General features: G+C 40.6%; 1 protein-coding gene across 2 annotated transcripts in view; it reads left to right on the top strand.

Moving 5' to 3' along the window:
* The window catches only part of Eml6 (EMAP like 6), a 332,332-nt gene that overhangs the window by 182,086 nt on the left and 132,840 nt on the right, over positions 1–17,406 (top strand). For both annotated transcript variants that reach the window (XM_029558630.1, XM_017795582.2), the window contains exons 8-11: positions 6,535–6,736; positions 9,994–10,131; positions 11,874–12,130; positions 16,902–17,114. In XM_029558630.1, coding sequence (XP_029414490.1) covers positions 6,535–6,736; positions 9,994–10,131; positions 11,874–12,130; positions 16,902–17,114 — 810 coding nt within the window. The remainder of the gene's footprint in view (positions 1–6,534; positions 6,737–9,993; positions 10,132–11,873; positions 12,131–16,901; positions 17,115–17,406) is intronic.

Raw genomic sequence — 17,406 nt, 5'->3', positions numbered from 1 at the left:
TTGGAATTTCAGCCTTAGTAAGGTTGGGTTTTTAGGAGATAGCAATCACCCTGTTATATAGCCTTTGCTCCCATCTTGGGTACATTCACAGAGGTAAGAAACATACCTTCTGTGGTAAGCATGTGTGCTTCAGTTTTGAACTGCTTGAATCTTATTTACTATTGATTGCTCTGTGATTTGGTAAGTAACATAAACTGTGTGCACATGCACACATGTGTGTGAGGGGTATGCCTGTGTATGCACATGTGTGAGGGTGCACACCCCATGTGTTTTTCTGTGGAGGCCAGAGGCCAATGCCAGGTATCTTCCTTGAGTTCTTTTCACTTTATTCTTTGAGAAGGGTGTGATGCACAGAAAGAGTTGGGAAGGATCACCCTAGGTCTTTGCCATGTTCTCAGGCCTTTGAGCAACTTTAAGAACATGATTTAAGTACCAAGCCCTTCCTTGCTGCTAGCTGCCTTTCTCTAGCCAAATAACTGGGAGAAAGGCCATGTTATTGCTCTAGTAATTCTCTGCATGTAGCCATCACCTTATCACCTAAGATTTTGCAGTACCAGCACATCAAAATAATAAAAGAACACTCATCGGTTGTAACACAACTTCCTAGCTGAGACTCAAGAAAGCATGTGTGGTAACATCTTTAGAGTTAGGTGACTTTCCACATCAAAATATGAACTTAATTTTAAAAAGCCACACCTTTACAATGCATAAAGATCTGCTGTTTAAAATAATAATTTCTACTGATTAATTACTTATGTGTCAGGCTCATGGCGTGTTGGTGTTAAAGTCACGCAGTGCTGTGAAGTGGGAGTGCAGAGTTCTCTTCACCTCACAGATGTGGAACCCAAGATGTGAGAGATGAAATAACTTGCTGTGTCCCACACCTGGGAGAGGCTGGAGTACAAATCCATCTATTCAATCAGCTGATGGAAACTAAGCTTTGCCCTTTTAGTAATGAGGTCTGTGTTGATATTCACAGACCAGCTCTCCTGTGCTGGATAGCTTTAGTGTCAACTTGATACACCTGGGTTGAAGGAACCTCAATTGGGAATTGCCTCCATTGGACTAGCCTGTGGCCATCTCTATGAGGCATCTTCTTGATTACTGAGTTATGTGGGAGGGCCCAGCCCACTGTGGGTGGTGCCACCCCTGGGCAGGGGCCTGTGTTGTTTAAGAAAGAAGGTTGAGTGGGGGGCCAGGGGAGCAAGCCAGTAAGCAGCATTCCTCCATGGCCTGTGCTCCAGCTCCTGCCTCCAGGTTCCTGCCTGAGTTCCTACCTTGGGCTCCCTAATGAACTGTGACCCAGGCAATATAAGACAAAATAAACCCTTTCCTCCTCAAGTTGGCATTCATCAGAATGTTTTGTCACAGCAATGGAGAAACAAACTAAGACAGTTGATATTCACAGAGCAGCTCTCCCAAGCCAGCTTCAGGACTGTAGCAGAGTGTTAGAAGGACATTGTTTTCCACTTTCTAGTGGGAATATAAAACCAAGGGGAAAGCCCAACAAGAGCTTGGTCTCTGCCTTAGGGGATTTTCAGGTTTAATGGGTTGTTTGCTCTCTACTGCCATCTGCTGTCCACATGTACCAAGCTCAGGGCCAGAGCCCCACGTTTCTCAGCTCCCTGCATAAAAGGGCAGGGTTTGCAAACAGACCTCTCATCATGCTGTCCAAAAATACCTGCAGTTTGCATCTTAAAGAAGGAGCATCTCTCTGGCTTTAAATACTTAGAAAACTTTTCCTGAATTGCATCTCACTATTGAATTTCTATGCCAAACAATAGCTTATTTTCCTGACTCCCAGAGCAGAAGGTAAAGAAGCAGAGACAACTTAATTACTTCCCAATGCAGGGGCGGTCTTGGCCAGTCCAGCTAGGATTCCATGATTGCATTCCTGTTCTCTATACTTACGGAAGTGAAAAACTGAGCCTGGACAGACAGGAGAAGGGAAGTGCCGTCAGCCATGTCACGGCAGGGCCTCTCAGATGGTCCAGAAGAGGCTGTGTGAGTCTTTCCACCACTGGCACACAGAGGAGCAGTTAGGTTTCAAATGATGAAGTAGGGTGCTACTAGGAAGCTTGAATACAAAGCTCTATCCACTGTTGTGTCCTAAGGAAGTAATTTCTATTTAAAATGGTTATCTTGGGATGAGAGTGACCCACTGTCATAGCTGTGACCTGGCGATAGGTCCCTGAGGTAAACTAGCCTGTTATGGCAAACAGTAATGTATCTGTTCAAAGAAAAGAAGTGTGTGTGGAGAGCCTGAGTTTATCTCTGAGAGAAAATGTTTACAGCTCACTAAGTTTGTTATAAGTGATGAAAGTATGCTGTTTTCTGCCCCTCCTCCCCTCTGCTTTCTCTTTTCTCACCCCTCCTCTTCTTCTTCCATATTTGCCCAAACACAGCCCTTGTCAATTTAGCCCCATTGCCTTTGCTAAGTGTGACGTTTCCATGTTGGTTTTTTCAAGGAAATCTATTAAAACACAGATTGTGAGACACTGACTGGAAAGTAGGTAGGAGCCTCTGCCCCATTTCTTCATCTGCGTTCCCCAGTCCTGTCCGTGCTAGACAGTGGAGTGCCTCTAAGGAGTGGAGGAGCTCTCTAGGTGCAGTCTGAGGATACTGGGTATCATGTTGACAGGCTCATCAGTCTCTGTGGAGCTGGAAAGTTCATCTTGGTTCCTGAGCTTCTGTGTGTGTGCGCACGTGTGCTGGTGCGAGTGTGTATGTATATGTATCGTGTGTGTGTGTGCGTGCACGCATGCATCCTGGTGCATGCAAGTGTGTATATGTGTGTGCTGGTACATGTATGTGTATATTCATGTTCTGGTGCATGCATGTATGTGTATGTATGTGCTGATATGACTTGAACCATCAGAGAAATTATGAAAAGTCTGTGGTTTGACTATTTAACACATTTACTGAAGTATGTAATGTATATGCATATATAGACATGTATAATTTTGGTTGGTTTTGGTGTATAGATGCCTGCATACAAATGAATGAAATCAGGAAGATTAGCTTGTTTTGTTTTGAATTCCAGTGCTAACACGTAGTAGGTGTTTAAATTTTTTTCTCAGTGAAAGGATGAATGAGTATATCTCTCTTCTTTTGAATGTTCTGAGTAACAGCATAGTATATTTATTCCTTCATACTTTCAAATACTCAAGAAGTTTTTGTGGATTTGATGCTGCTTATTTGATCAACAACTATCATTGAGGTCTATGATCTGCCAGCCACTGTGTCAGGTACTGGGGATAGGGAAGAAACTCATTGTCTGCAACTAAGGGAGCGATATGATGTTTCTTGCTGATGTTGGAAAGTCATTAACTCTATTGGTTAATATTTCTGAAGAAGTACCATACATTTCTCTAATAAAAATATGGGCCATACAAATGTAAGGGAAGAACTGTGGAGAAGCACTGTTTGCTACAGGGCAGATTGACTTCTTGGCTGCCCAGTGCTTGTGCTATCACCTGATAGTCCTACCCAAATGCTGCTACCCTCTTCCTTCCCATCTTTGAGGGTGGGTTCTGAGGAGTGCAAGGGAAGACTGACCCTGAACTTGCCATTGCTAAGAGTCTCTGCTCACCAGCCACAGTGGGGGAAACACATCTGCCTCTGTGCTTCCTTCCACCTCAGGACAAGGAATGATGTCAAAGCGAGGAGTAAGGAGAGTGACCCCACATAATAGCCCTGTGCCTCAGAAAAAGAAAAACTGGAAAAGAAATAAATGCACTGTCTCATTTTATCCTTTGAAGATCACAAATGAGGATTATGGCTAAGGAGTCTTAAATTCCAGATTACCCCACCTGCTGTTCCAGTATCCCATCTGTCTTAGTATTCGTCATAGATTTTTAAAAACAGATTTTATTTTTTGGAGTAGGTTTGGGTCATCATAAAACTGAGCAGGAGGTACAGAAAGTTCCTGTACACTCTCTCCCCACACAGGCATAGCCTCTGGACTATCACCATCCCACCACAGTGGTACAGTTGATGAGCCTATAGTGACATGATATTATGACCCAAAGGCCACAGTTCACATGAGGGGGTCCCTTAGTGCTGTGTTCACCTATGGACTTTGACAAGTGCATAATGACACATACTTAACATTATAGTGTCACTGTTCTAAGAGTCCTCTGTGCTCTATTTATTCCTATTACCCTCAAATTTCCTTTTTAGAAAAATGTTAGTAGAATTTTGTTTGAAAAATTTTATACTTATTTTTATGATTTCTTTGGGAGTTTCATACAATGTACTTTGATCATATTAGCCCCCTCCCCCAACTCCTTCCAGATCTGCTCCTACCTCCCAACCCATCCAACCTTGTGTTACTTCTTTTGCCCCATCAAGTAATTTGTGTTGCTCAAATACTCTTGAGTATGGAACCAGGCCTGGATGTGGTTGACCTACAGGGCCACACCCCTAGAGAAAACTGACTCTTCCTCTCCCAGCAGCTGTCATGTGCTCCTTGGGTAGGAGTGGATGTTCATGCCCACCTCTACCTCCATGCTGGAATTTTGACTGGCCTGAGATCAAGCACGTTTTGTGCATGCTGTCACAACTGCTATGAGTTCATATGTGCAACTGCTCTGCTGTCTGGAAAACTGATTCCTTGTAGTCATTCATTATTTCTGGATCTTAAAATCTTTCTTCCCCATCGTCCTTAGGATCCATGAACCTTGGTGGAGTGGGGTTGGTGGTGATATAGAGGTCCCATTTAGGGCTGAGCACTCTAGTCTGCACATTAACCAGTTGTGGGTCTCTGTGATAATTTCCTTCTACTGCAAAAAGAAGCTTCTCTGATGAGGACCGAGAGATGCACTAATCTATGGGTGTAACAATAAGTCATTGGCAGTCATTTTAATACTATGTCCATAGTAGAATACTATGTCCATATTCGTAGTAGATTCTCCCGTAGGGCCCATGACCTGTCCAGCCACAGGTTCTTAACCCTGATAATGGCATCAGGTATGGATTGCATCCAGTGAAGTGGAGCTTAAGTCTAATAAGAAAGCATTTAGTTACTCCCATACATTTTAAAAGTTTTTTTTAATTTTCATATTATGTGTATGAGTGTTTTGCCTGCATATATGTAAGTACACCACGTGCATGCAATGCCCATGGAAATCAAAAGAGGGTGTTGGATCCCCTGGAACGGAATTATGGACAGTTCTTAGCTTCCATATGGGTGCTGGGAACCAAACCCAGGTCCTCTGCAAGAGGTCTTTTATAGGTCTTTCAACATAGTAAAACTACATTCTATGTCAATAAATTTCTTTTTAGATTATATAAACAACTGTTTTTATAACTTCTACTTTCAAAGGGACTCAGATTTGGATGACAAATTGCATGGTATTCAAAATTAGAGTCCATATATGCCTTTGCTCCCCCAAGAGTTAAATATTCTGCCTTGGGCATCTAGCCAATCAGGTACAGAGCAGGAGTGAATCCTGGGTCTACCACATAAGCCTGCTTAGGAGGCAATTCAGATTACCAAGCATAGTGCAGCCTAGCCTTGTTTCAAAAGAGTTAGAAAATGGAATTTCTTGTGTATTTCTAACTCAGATATGAGAAGAGTCCCTCTATAAGTCAACAGATAAGACACTTAGTAGGGAATTGAATGGACCACAAGAGGCCAGAGATCAAAGCTGAAGCAGACTAGCAAGGATGTGCCTAGAGCACATGGAATGCCACAGAAAATGCGGGATGCATGTGAAGAGAATATCTGTTTTAGGGAAGACTCCATCAGTCCAGACAGGGAGGAACAGCATCTTCACCAACATATGCATACTGCAATTTTGATACTGAAATTAGTTCACTTTGCATATTTCTGGGACAAAATACATCTGTTTATCCAGTAGACTGAGTCTAAATTCTTATTAAGTGCATACTAACCTTGTCTAGTATGATAATTAACTATTCTGTAGTATTACCCATGTGTAAGTTAAGCATGTTATCCTACAGAAGCCAATCAAAAGGTAATTGTTTCAAGGAAGGTTAGGCTTTCATAACGTCTGATTTATTCTCTACTTTTTAGAATGCAGTACTTAAAATATGTCTTGCAGGGCTAGAGAGATGGCTCAGCAGTTAAGAACATTGACTGTTCTTGCAGAGGACCGGGGTTCAAATCCCAGCACTCACGTGGCAGCTAACAACTGTCCGTAACTCCAGTTCCAGGGGATCTGACTGCCTCTTCTGTCTTCTGCGAGCATTGCATGACACAGGTGCACTTATCTACACACAGGCAATAAATGCATACACATAAAATAAATAAAAAATTTTTTTAAATGTCTTGCAATAAAAATGTAAAGGTTTCCTAAATCAGACAAGAAAGAGGGGTCACTCTAGCAAACAAGGTCACAAGGTGTGACCAATATGTATAAAAGTGACACAGAATGGTGAATGGAAGGGAGTCTTCCTCTCTGGTGCTGTTTGAATGTGTGGCATCAGGTGCTGGCTTGGTGGAAGCAGAATCACTGCATGTGATGGCTTTACTGCATGTGAAGAAGTGCTTTCTCTTGTTTCTGGCAGGCCTCTCCATCCGGAGCGTGTGCTGGAAAGCAGACCGCCTTCTAGCAGGGACCCAGGACAGTGAGATATTTGAAGTGATCGTGCGAGAGCGGGATAAGCCGATGCTGATCCTGCAGGGCCACTGTGAGGGGGAGCTCTGGGCTCTGGCTTTGCACCCCAAGAAGCCCCTGGCTGTGACAGGCAGTGACGACCGCTCTGTCAGGTGAGGCTCAGCTACAGCCACCTTCCCCTCAATGACTACTGACTTCTTGGGATAACAGATTTTTTTTTGCACAAATTTCTTGTTACTGAAGGATTAACGATAGTGTAGGGCCACATACTCTGAATGAGGAAGTGAGTGAGGAGTTTAGCTCAGTGCTATCTGCCTTCTTAGCATGTTATCTTTTTATGTATATGAGTGTATTGCTTACATGTATGTAAGTGCACCCATGTCATGCAATGCCCTCAGAGGTCGGAGGAGGGCATTGGATTCCCCTTACTGATGGTTGTTAGCCACCATGTGGGTACTGGGAACAGAACCGGGGTCTTCTGCAAGAGCAGCCAATGCTCTCAACCACTGAGCCATCTCTCCAGTCCTCGCATATTATCTTTTTTGGCTCATCTTAAATCATGAAAATCTTAGAAGTGAAAACATGTAACTCCCATTTAGGTTCTTGTCCAGCTAGTTCAAGACAGGAGCCAAACACACTCCTTGTGGTAAGATCAGATGTCTGCTAAAGGGGACTGCTTGGCCATTTGGCTGGGGTGGGGGGGGAGGATTTGAGACAGGGTCCACTATGTAGCCCTGGCTGACCTGAAACTCACTATGTAGACTAGGCTGACCTTGAACTCACAGAGATCCTCCTGCCTCTGTCTGCCAAGGGCTGGAGTTAAAGCTGTGTGCCATCATGCCTGGCCTTTGCCATTTATAGTTTAATCAGAGATACCCCCCTTTCCTTGTAAAACCCTCAGACTTGATTTTAAAATTGTCTTTAGCCTGAGAAAATTATTTCATTGTAAATTCTCAAATAGGGATTTGGACAATGTCTTTAAACAAAGAATGCTACTGAATTCTGAGAAGAGGCAATTTTGTTAGGGTTTCCATGGTTCTTGCTATGGATCATCTATTATTCTTTGAGAGCACAATATTGACTAAAATGAGTAAGTTTTCTGAAAACTATTCCACTGACTTCAGTATTGTAATATGCATAATCTTTAAATGTGCTCAACATCACATAGGCCACAGAGAGTCAGAGAGAGTGAAGGAGAGTTATCAATCCATCTATGAATTATTGCTTCTGAATTTTAGAAGCTGAAATGGTACATTGTAGATAATACTAAAAGTCACTGCTTTTTTTTTCCACTTTTTGTATTTTGGTATCTAATCAAAGTGTAGTCTACTCAATTCTGGGGTTTTAGTTTCTACAAAGCACAAAACCCTCATTAATTTCAGTGGAAACAGTTACTGTTGACTTCTCATGCAAAGTAAATGCTCATTTGCTGTGTGCATCTCTTGACTCCTTTTTCTTGGAGTAGATATTATTGGCTGACCCTCATATGATAGTAAACTCTGGACCAAATATTTAAACATCTGTCTGAAGGCATTAGCGAGCATAACAATGTTATCCAAACACCTGCGTGACTCAGTTCACACACATCCAGAAAGGAAAAATTTCATGAAAATTTGACTTTTATATTTTTAGAGATGTGTTGACTCTCAGAGCTATAACCATTGCTGAGGAAGTGTGACTGACAGAATCTGTTGTATTCCTTTCAACAGTTAATTTGGCTAAAATTTTAAATGTATTTTTGTAGAATATTGAAGTTGAAGAAGGGTTGAGAAAGGTTAGCTTAGCAGCTCTGTAGGGATAGTACCATTTAGTAAGAGTGATGGCTTCTTCATCCTGGTAAAGCAAGCTTACATTACTTAAAATAGTACAAGGCTAAAAACAGCATGGGGTCATGAATAATGGATGAGGTATTGAGAGACTATCCTAAGCTTTAGGCTGAATAGTACAGGCGCCCTAAGGGACCAGTTACTTGTTCACCATGCAGTTTCACATTGTCGGGGTTGTGCCCCATCCCTCTAGATGGCAGGGTGCACATAAGGAAACTGCCACACATGACTGCCATATATGACTTATACTTGCCCCTTTGTTACAGAACTCTAAATTCTTGGTCCTTCCAGCACATATTGTGTGTTAAGAGAAGATTGTCTTAAAAAAAGTTCTTACAGGGCCAACTAAATGACTGTGGGCAAAGACATTTGCTGCCAACCTTGATGGCCTGAGTTCACTCCCTGGAACCCATATGGTGAAAGGAGAGACTCAGCTCCTACATGTTGTCCCCTCACTTCCATGCATACACTCAGGCACATTACACATATGCAAACTAATAATAATGATGAAAACACCTTAAGAGATCCATACCACACCTACAACTACAACTAACAGAAATTCTTGCTTGTTTCTTATATTTTGTCTGGGTTTACTTAGTTTGGGGTGTCTGGATTAAGTGCTCTGGAGTTGAGAGCACTGTAAAGCTATTAGCTGTGCTTGCCCCTTGCTCCCTATTTCTCCACCATTGGCTATGCTTTTTGGCTACGAGCACCATGAAGTATTGCCTCACTAAATAGTAGGCCCATCAGCAACGGGGTACCTAGGGACTTCTGAGTGACAGCCGTGTCTTGCACAGTCAGCTTTGGAGCCATCATGGAGAAAGGACATCTTTACTGTTCTTATCTCAGATACTCCCCAGGGAGGCCAGCAGATAGGACATTTTCAATCTACACATGCTTAAATGCCAACTACTAGAAAGGTATTCATGTGTGCTTATTTTCAAACAATAATAGCACTAGTAGTTCTTATCTTTGAAGTGTGATTAGCGACCACTGGTATAAGTAATGAAAAAGTTTTAATATCCAAAGAGAAGAGATTATGTATATTTATATTTCCCATAGTCTATGTGTATTTATATTTCCAAAAGTGTCTGAACCTCAAAATCTTTGCAACTAATATGTCATATTTCTTGCTTGATTTAGAAAAATATTTTATTTTTTATTTTATGTATATGAGTATATTGCCTACATGTATGTAAGTGCACCCATGTCATGCAATGCCCACAGAAGTCAGAAGAGGGCATTGAATCCCCTGGAACTGGAGTTACAGATGGTTGTTAGCCATCATGTGGGTGCTGGGAGGAGGACTGAACCCGGGCTCTCCACAAGAGCATCCAGTGCTCTTAACTGCTGAGCCATCTCTCCAGCCCCTCCTGCTGGATTATTCAAATGATGAAAGTGGCCCAAAGGCAGACAAAACACCTTCAGAACATTTCCTGACAGGTAATGATTAAGGGCACTGGTATGAAGTTACCACGTCCTTTGTTACCGTCAGTGTGAAGATCAGGCTTTCCCACCCTGGGCTGGCAGATGACTGTGACAGGTTGGTTTTGTTTTGTTTCTCGCTTATCCTTGGTCTTTAGGCTGTGGAGTCTGGCTGACCATGCCTTGATCGCTCGCTGTAACATGGAAGAAGCAGTTCGCAGTGTCTCCTTCAGCCCCGATGGGTCTCAGTTGGCCCTGGGTATGAAGGATGGCTCTTTCATCGTTCTCCGAGTCAGGTACATTCGATACTGAAAATGATACTTTGAAATGGTCTTTTGTTAAAAATTAAGAACTGGTCATAATATATGCTAGCATGTTAGGAAACATGCTTTTAGTCTTTCAAATAGGAATACTACCACCTTCAATCCTGTACCTATAATTCTAAAGTCCAAACACTGAAAGTCCAAATGTCTTTGGTAAACTATTTAGAGGTAGAGCCTAACTCAGTGAACTGATGTCAGACTGTTTATAGTTTCTCAGTCTCTTAGTAAGCACAGTATGTTGTGTGATTGCTACAAAAATACTGTTTCATGCAAAGTGCTACCTCAGCTGCTATATGGAGAGGTTCTAAAACACATTGTATACGAACCTTCCAAAAACTGAATGAATTCCCAAGCACATCCTATCCCAAGGGCTTCAGATAGGAGGTTGTGGTCTTTGTAGTTAAACCAAGAAAAGAAGAAAGAACAAAGCAACATCCAACAGCACCAGATTTTTATAAGTGAACTTGAATAAAATCTTTCTTGTGCATGTAATTGATACTGAAATGGGGTATTTCCTACTTGTTGATATTCTGTATTATTTTTACTGGACAAAAAGTATGACTCACCTTTGTAACTCTTCCGAATGCATTAGTCATTCTCTTGGCTAACACATTTTGTGACTGTAGAAAAGAAATGCGGCTGTAAATTAAATACTGCTGTTTTATATGGAGAGAAATGCTGTACAGTGTTGAAGAGTGCCCTTGGCACAATTACACTAAATTCTCATTGCCACCCACACACAACTCATTACCAAATTAGTGGACAACCTTTCCCTTCTCTGCTGAGTGATTTGTGATCAGATAGCTAATTGCCAGATTTCTTTTCTAACAGAAGTCCCAAGCCCAAACAAAACAAATCTCTCCAGCTGTTTTACAGCATCATAGCACAAAGTAGGTGGTAACAGGTATCGGCATTATTACATGGAAGCAAATACTTGTTACTCTTGATGCATTCGGTTTATCTTGGAGTTGATGAAGCCATCTTCACTGGCTCTGGGGACCTGTAAATCATAATCTTGTCTTCAAGTAAGAAGGAAAAAGCAACCTCAGTGAACTTTCAAATATGAGCAGAAAGTCTTAAAAGAACCTGAACTAAGGTACTACATAAGCTGCCATGAGGGAAATCCAATCAACAATCCTACCCTAAAGCCTATGAACTATAACAACGGCCTGCCCAGCAAATAATCTCTATTGGTGCACTTTTATCTTGGGGGTAATCAGCAGCTGCCTAGTTGGACTCAATTGCATTATTAAAAATCTTTAATTCTAATTTTTAATAAAAAATTAAAAATATATAGTTGAACGTGAAAGCAAATATTCTTTGTGTTAGTTTTTTATATTTACTTTGAGAGTCCAATATTATTTCAAATGTTAATTTTAATTTTTATAAAGACCATAATTTCATAAATACCTCAAATCTTTCTTCAGAAGTTAACCTTTTGGTTCCTATAGGGTTTCTCTCTCTCTTTTTTTTTTTTCCTGACACTTTTTTTTTGTCTTTTTGAAGCAGGATCTCCTGTAGCCTCAGCTGGCCTGGAGCTCCCTATGTAGATGAGGCTGGCCTCGAACTCACAAAGATCCACCAGCCTCTGCCTTCAAAGTGATGGGATTAAAGGCGCGCACCACCAGGCCTGGCTTTTTCTGACACATTTTAAAACAAGACTGGTTTTCTGTTTCTACATTTCCTGTTTATCACTTTGTTTTGGATTCTTACAGAGATATGACAGAAGTGGTTCATATCAAAGATAGAAAAGAAGTCATTCATGAAATGAAATTCTCTCCAGACGGTTCTTACCTTGCAGTAGGATCCAATGATGGCCCCGTAGATGTCTACGCTGTCGCCCAGCGGTATAAGAAAATAGGCGAATGCAACAAGTCCCTCAGTTTCATTACGCACATCGACTGGTCTTTGGATAGTAAATACTTACAAACTAATGATGGTGCAGGAGAACGACTGTTCTACAAAATGCCATGTAAGTCATGTGTAGTCACAGGATGCTCAGGAAAAGCAAAACTGAACCACATGAGGAAAATGTAAGAGAATGTTCCATGACCTTAGGGTAAGAATGTTTTCAGAAACAAGATCCCTGAATCACAGACCCTCAGAGAAAATGAGTTGAATCACATTAAATATTTTTAAAAGGGAAAATATGAATACGACTTACTGACAAAGCATAGAGCAGGCATCAACACTTGTGAATGCTATAATGGATGGTGTCTCTAGAGCAACAGTGAGGTACCGTTTCATGTCATTTAAACTAGCAGAAGTCTGTCACTATGATGAAAAGAGGGAAAACAGGAACTGTGAACACTGCTGCTGGGCACATGCAGAAAGACACATGCATAAAAATGTTTACTGTGGCAGTGGTTGTAGAAACCAAAAATAAGGCCCAATTCCTAATTATCCACATGAAGAGACTGTAATCAATGTGGGTAGTCATATAAGGGAATACTATAAAGAACTTACTAGAACAACTTGTATCAATATGGAGGGATCTCAAAAATACAATGCTGGGGGGCTGGAGAAATGGCTCAGTGGTTAAGAGCACCGGCTGCTCTTGTAGAGGACCAGGGTTCAGTTCCCAGCACCCACATGGTGGCTAACAACCTTCTGTAACTCCAGTTCCAGGAGAGTTCACACCCTCTTCTGGCCTTTGTGGTGCATTGCATGCATGTGATGCACTTGCGCACATTCAGACCAAACCCTAACATACATAAATAAAATTTTAAAAGTATAATGCTGAACAAATCAAAGTTTCAGGATGATATGTATAATGCATGATCATTAATATAAAATTTCGGACACTAAAACAAATTCATTATATTACTTATAACCACTTACATACATAGAAATATTCTTTGATAACATTCAATTTAGGGCATTGGTTACCACTAAGGAAAGAAAAAGAAATGAGATGGTGGAGGAGTGTCCAGTGGATTTTAGTAAACTATATTTTCTTAAAATTTTGTAATGCTGAGTATGGTGGCACACACCTTTAATCCCAGCAACTGAGAGGCAGTGAGTTCCAGGCCATCTGGGGCTAGAGGGAGACCCTGTCTCAACAAAACAAACAAAACAAAACAAAACACAAAACAACTAAAAAACAGACAAAACTATGATAATGGGGCCAGTGAGATGGCTTAGCAGGTAAAGGCCCATGAGTTTGATCCCTGGAACCCACATAGAAGTGATAGGAGAGAACTGATTCCAGAAAGTTGTCCTCTGTTCTCCATATGCATACACACATGGACACGTGCATACACACATACACAGACACATAATTATAATAATCAATGGATTTTTAAAAATTCTGTGGTAAAGATGGATATTTATTGAAGCTAGGCTATACACAAACTTGATCTTTATAGTACTCTGTAATCTATATAATTGAAATATTTTATAACTTTCAGAAATAGAGACACTCTGAAATAGTTGTTCAGCAAACTCCCAAGATCTTGGAAGTTCATTATCCAGGTCTTCTACTTTCTGTGCCATCCCTTCTTCCATCTTTGATCCTGCTCTTTGTCAGTTTCATTGTTCATTAATGCATCTCTCAACGGTTGAGTAAATAAATGGCCAGTTTGCACCTTGGTCATATCTCTGTTAGCGTCTTACATGTCCAGTTCTACAGCAGGATTAGAGATGAGCGAACATGAACTGTGCGCATAATCTGTGACTTCTGCCTTCCAGGCAGCCGCAGTACCGCCATCCCAGTACCAGCCAGGTCTCTGTGGCAAAGCTTTTCATATTTACCTTGAAGGCCCAAGATACTGTTTCAAATGTTTGATTTTTATAAACTGGCTATAAATGATAAATATTTCATATCGTTCTTCAAAAATTAATCTTCCAGTTCCTAAGTAGTTTCTCGTTTCATTCAGACACATACATTGGGTTTAGGTATGTGAGCATTACAAAAACAAGTTTCTGCTGGAATACAAAAGGTGCAGAAGAGTCTACTGAGCCTTTAGAAAGGGTGAGCAGGAGGGTTAGAGACGGCCTCTGAGACTAGCTTAGAATCTGGATGCAGCCAACAGCTGAGTCCTTAGGGATCTGAGGCTCGGTTGTCCTTCACTGTGCTGGCTTTAGACTCAGATCTGCTAATCAGGATTGGCTTGTTTGATGAAATGTAGCTTTTTCAATCCCAGTGAGCAGAAGTCTTAATTGTGCCCACATTTGAACTTGTATGAGACTCAATTGACTTATATAATACCAATTTAGTTTGTAAGACTAAAATGTCATACATAAAATAAGGATTTCTGCCAGGTGGTGGAGGATGCCTTTAATCCCAGCACTTGGGAGGCAGAGGCAGGCAGATCTCTGAGTTCAAGACCAGCCTGGTCAAAATAGTGAGTTCCAGGCAGCTGGGGCTACAGGGAGACCCTGTCTCAAAAAGCCAAAATAATATTTTTTTCTAATAAAACACGATGTAGCATATAACTTTGTCTCTGCTTTACCAGATTCATCAGTGCACCAATACTAGGTGTTTATTTCTTTGCTCCTTTATTTTGTTTATTATTACTTCATACATAGTTTTTCCATGTGTGGAAACACCTGGAACACATTTGTCATTTGCAGTAGGATAACATCCTGTTCAGCAATGAGACCATAACTCACTTTATCATTTTGTTATTGGACACTCGGCTTATTTCCAGTTTATTTGCTTGTCCAGATGGTGCAGCTCCAAATACCATTTTGTTTCTCTTCTGAGTTACTGCTTGAGATTGTACTCTCCAAAACAGGAGCACTGAGCTACAGATGTTCCAACAATACACTCTCTGATTCTATGGTCCTTTAAATTCATTTTTCTAGAATACTACTGTAGTCCAGAATTTTGGAATGCCAGTTTGACAAGGCATCTATACTTTTCAATTCTTTATTAGAAAATCTATGCTTAGGGCTGGAGAGATGGCTCAGTGGTTAAGAATACTGACTGCACTTGCAGAAGACCTGATTCAGTTCCCAGCACCCATGTGGAGGCTAACAGCCATCTCTAATTCCAGTTCCAAGGGATCTGCCACCCTCTTCTGGCCTCTGAGGGTGCCAGGCACACATGTAGTGTATATACATATGTGCAGACATTCACACGTACATAATTTTTTAAATGCTTTTTTATTCTGAGTCTTTTTGAGATAGGGTCTCCCTTTAACCCCAGATGGCCCTGAACTTACTATGTAGACCAGGCTGGCCTCAATCTCACAGAGATCTGCCTGCCTCTGCCTCCCTGTGCTGAGATTAAAGATATGTGCCACCATTCTCAGTTTAAAATATTACTTATTTTGATTAGACAAACATCAGGAAATATGCTTAATTGTATTTATTTTGACTTTTGAAATGGTATATAGCTAAATATTTCCCCAACATTTCTTTTTGTTGTGTTTTGCATGTGTTCTCTATGGACCTCACTAATTTGCTACTAGTAGAAATGGGGATGACAGCTAACAGTCATCTGTAACTCCAGTTCCAGGGTATCTGATACCCTCTTCTGACCTCCATGGGCATTTCAGGACACAGGTGTTTTTATATGCATGCAGGCCTTTACACTCATACACATAAAATAAAAATAATAAAATATTTTTAAAAATAAAAAGAAATGGCGATTGAGCCATATGTTGGAGAACCAACCTGGAACAGTTGTTAGAACTATTTCCCCTGACTAGTTACACTTATTTCATCATAATTCTGTGGATTCAGTGCCTAGGACTTAACTAATAAAATGCATTTTAAAATTTGTAGAGCCTAAATTTTTCTTGAAAAATGACTTGTGGGCTAGTGAAACGGCACTTGCTGCTACGACTAATGACCTGACGGGGCTGGAGAAAAAGGGCTCAGCAGTTAAGAGCACTGGATGTTCTTGCAGAGGACCAGGGTTCAGTGTCTAGCACCCACATGGTGGCTAGCAACCATCTGCAATTCCAGTTCCAGGGAATCTGACACCCTCTTCTGGCCTCCATGGGCATTGCTTGTGTGTGGTATACTTATATACATGCAGACAAAACACTTATACACATAAAATAAAAATTAATTAATTAATAAAAAAGACTTAATGACCTGAGTTCAGTCTCTGGAGCCCACATAGTAGAAGGAAAGAACTGACTTCTGCAAGTTGTCTTCTGTCTTACACATACTAAGTAATAAATGTAACAAACTTAAAAGATCACTTGCAGTGATCCTTAAACTATGAAAACTAAAGTTCAGAATAAGCTTAGCCAAAGTTCTTAAGGCCTACCAAGATACTGATGATTCCATGTGATAATACATAATTTAATGATGTCATACAAATATACAAACTGTATATACCTGACTACAGGTAATTAAGGTCAAGTAAATATTAGTAACTTGGGACATTACATCTAGTAGAATAATCATTTTCTAGTCTTCTTATATCTATTTCTATATTTTTTTGATCTTTTTGAGGCAGGGTCCCAAAGCTGTCCTGGAGCTTGCTATGTAGACCGGGCTGGCCTCCAGGTCACAAAGATACACCTGCCTCTGCCTCCCAGAGCACTGGGACTAAAGGCATGTGCCGCCATGTATAGCCTTTTCTCCTTGTATCTATATTTTGAACAGAAGTTTTCTCCCTCCCTTAAAAAAAAGTCATTGGGTAAAGAGATTAGAACTATAGCTCTTTTGATTTATAAGTTTTTTAAAATGAAGGTTTTAGACACTGTAAGAAAAGAAAAATAATTAAAATAAATTAGAATATGCTATATATGTAAATATGACATTATAATGACTATTTTCAGCTGGGAAGCCTTTAACAAGTAAGGAAGAAATCAAAGGGATTCCCTGGGCCTCCTGGACCTGTGTGAAAGGCCCTGAAGTGAATGGAATTTGGCCCAAATACTCTGAGGTTATTGACATCAACTCAGTAGATGCAAATTATAACAGCTCAGTGCTAGTGTCCGGAGATGATTTTGGACTGGTCAAATTGTTTAAATTTCCTTGTCTCAAAAAAGGTAAGACCAAAGAGATGTTTTGTTGGATAAAGATTTACTCTCTTCTGTATATGCAGTATAATTAAAACTGGTTTTCTTGGTATCTCTTCAGCAGAGTCTTCGTATTCTCTTGTATATACTCAGATGTGTTCTTCAACTATTTATGTAGAATGCAATGTTGAGGTTTTCTATCTTTGCCGTCCTAAAATATGGTTTTGTGATTTTAAGTCAGAATTTGTTAGTAGAGTTAATATTTTGTGATTCACCAGCTTTGTGTTTCACATTTCCAAGCATTCATATTTTACTTACCTTT

The sequence above is a fragment of the Nannospalax galili genome, unplaced genomic scaffold (assembly GCF_000622305.1).
Source record: "Nannospalax galili isolate Female #2095 unplaced genomic scaffold, S.galili_v1.0 scaffold286, whole genome shotgun sequence".
Lineage (NCBI taxonomy): Eukaryota > Metazoa > Chordata > Mammalia > Rodentia > Spalacidae > Nannospalax > Nannospalax galili.
The sequence above is the reverse complement of the archived record's forward strand: the minus strand, read 5'-3'. Positions and strand labels throughout refer to the sequence as shown.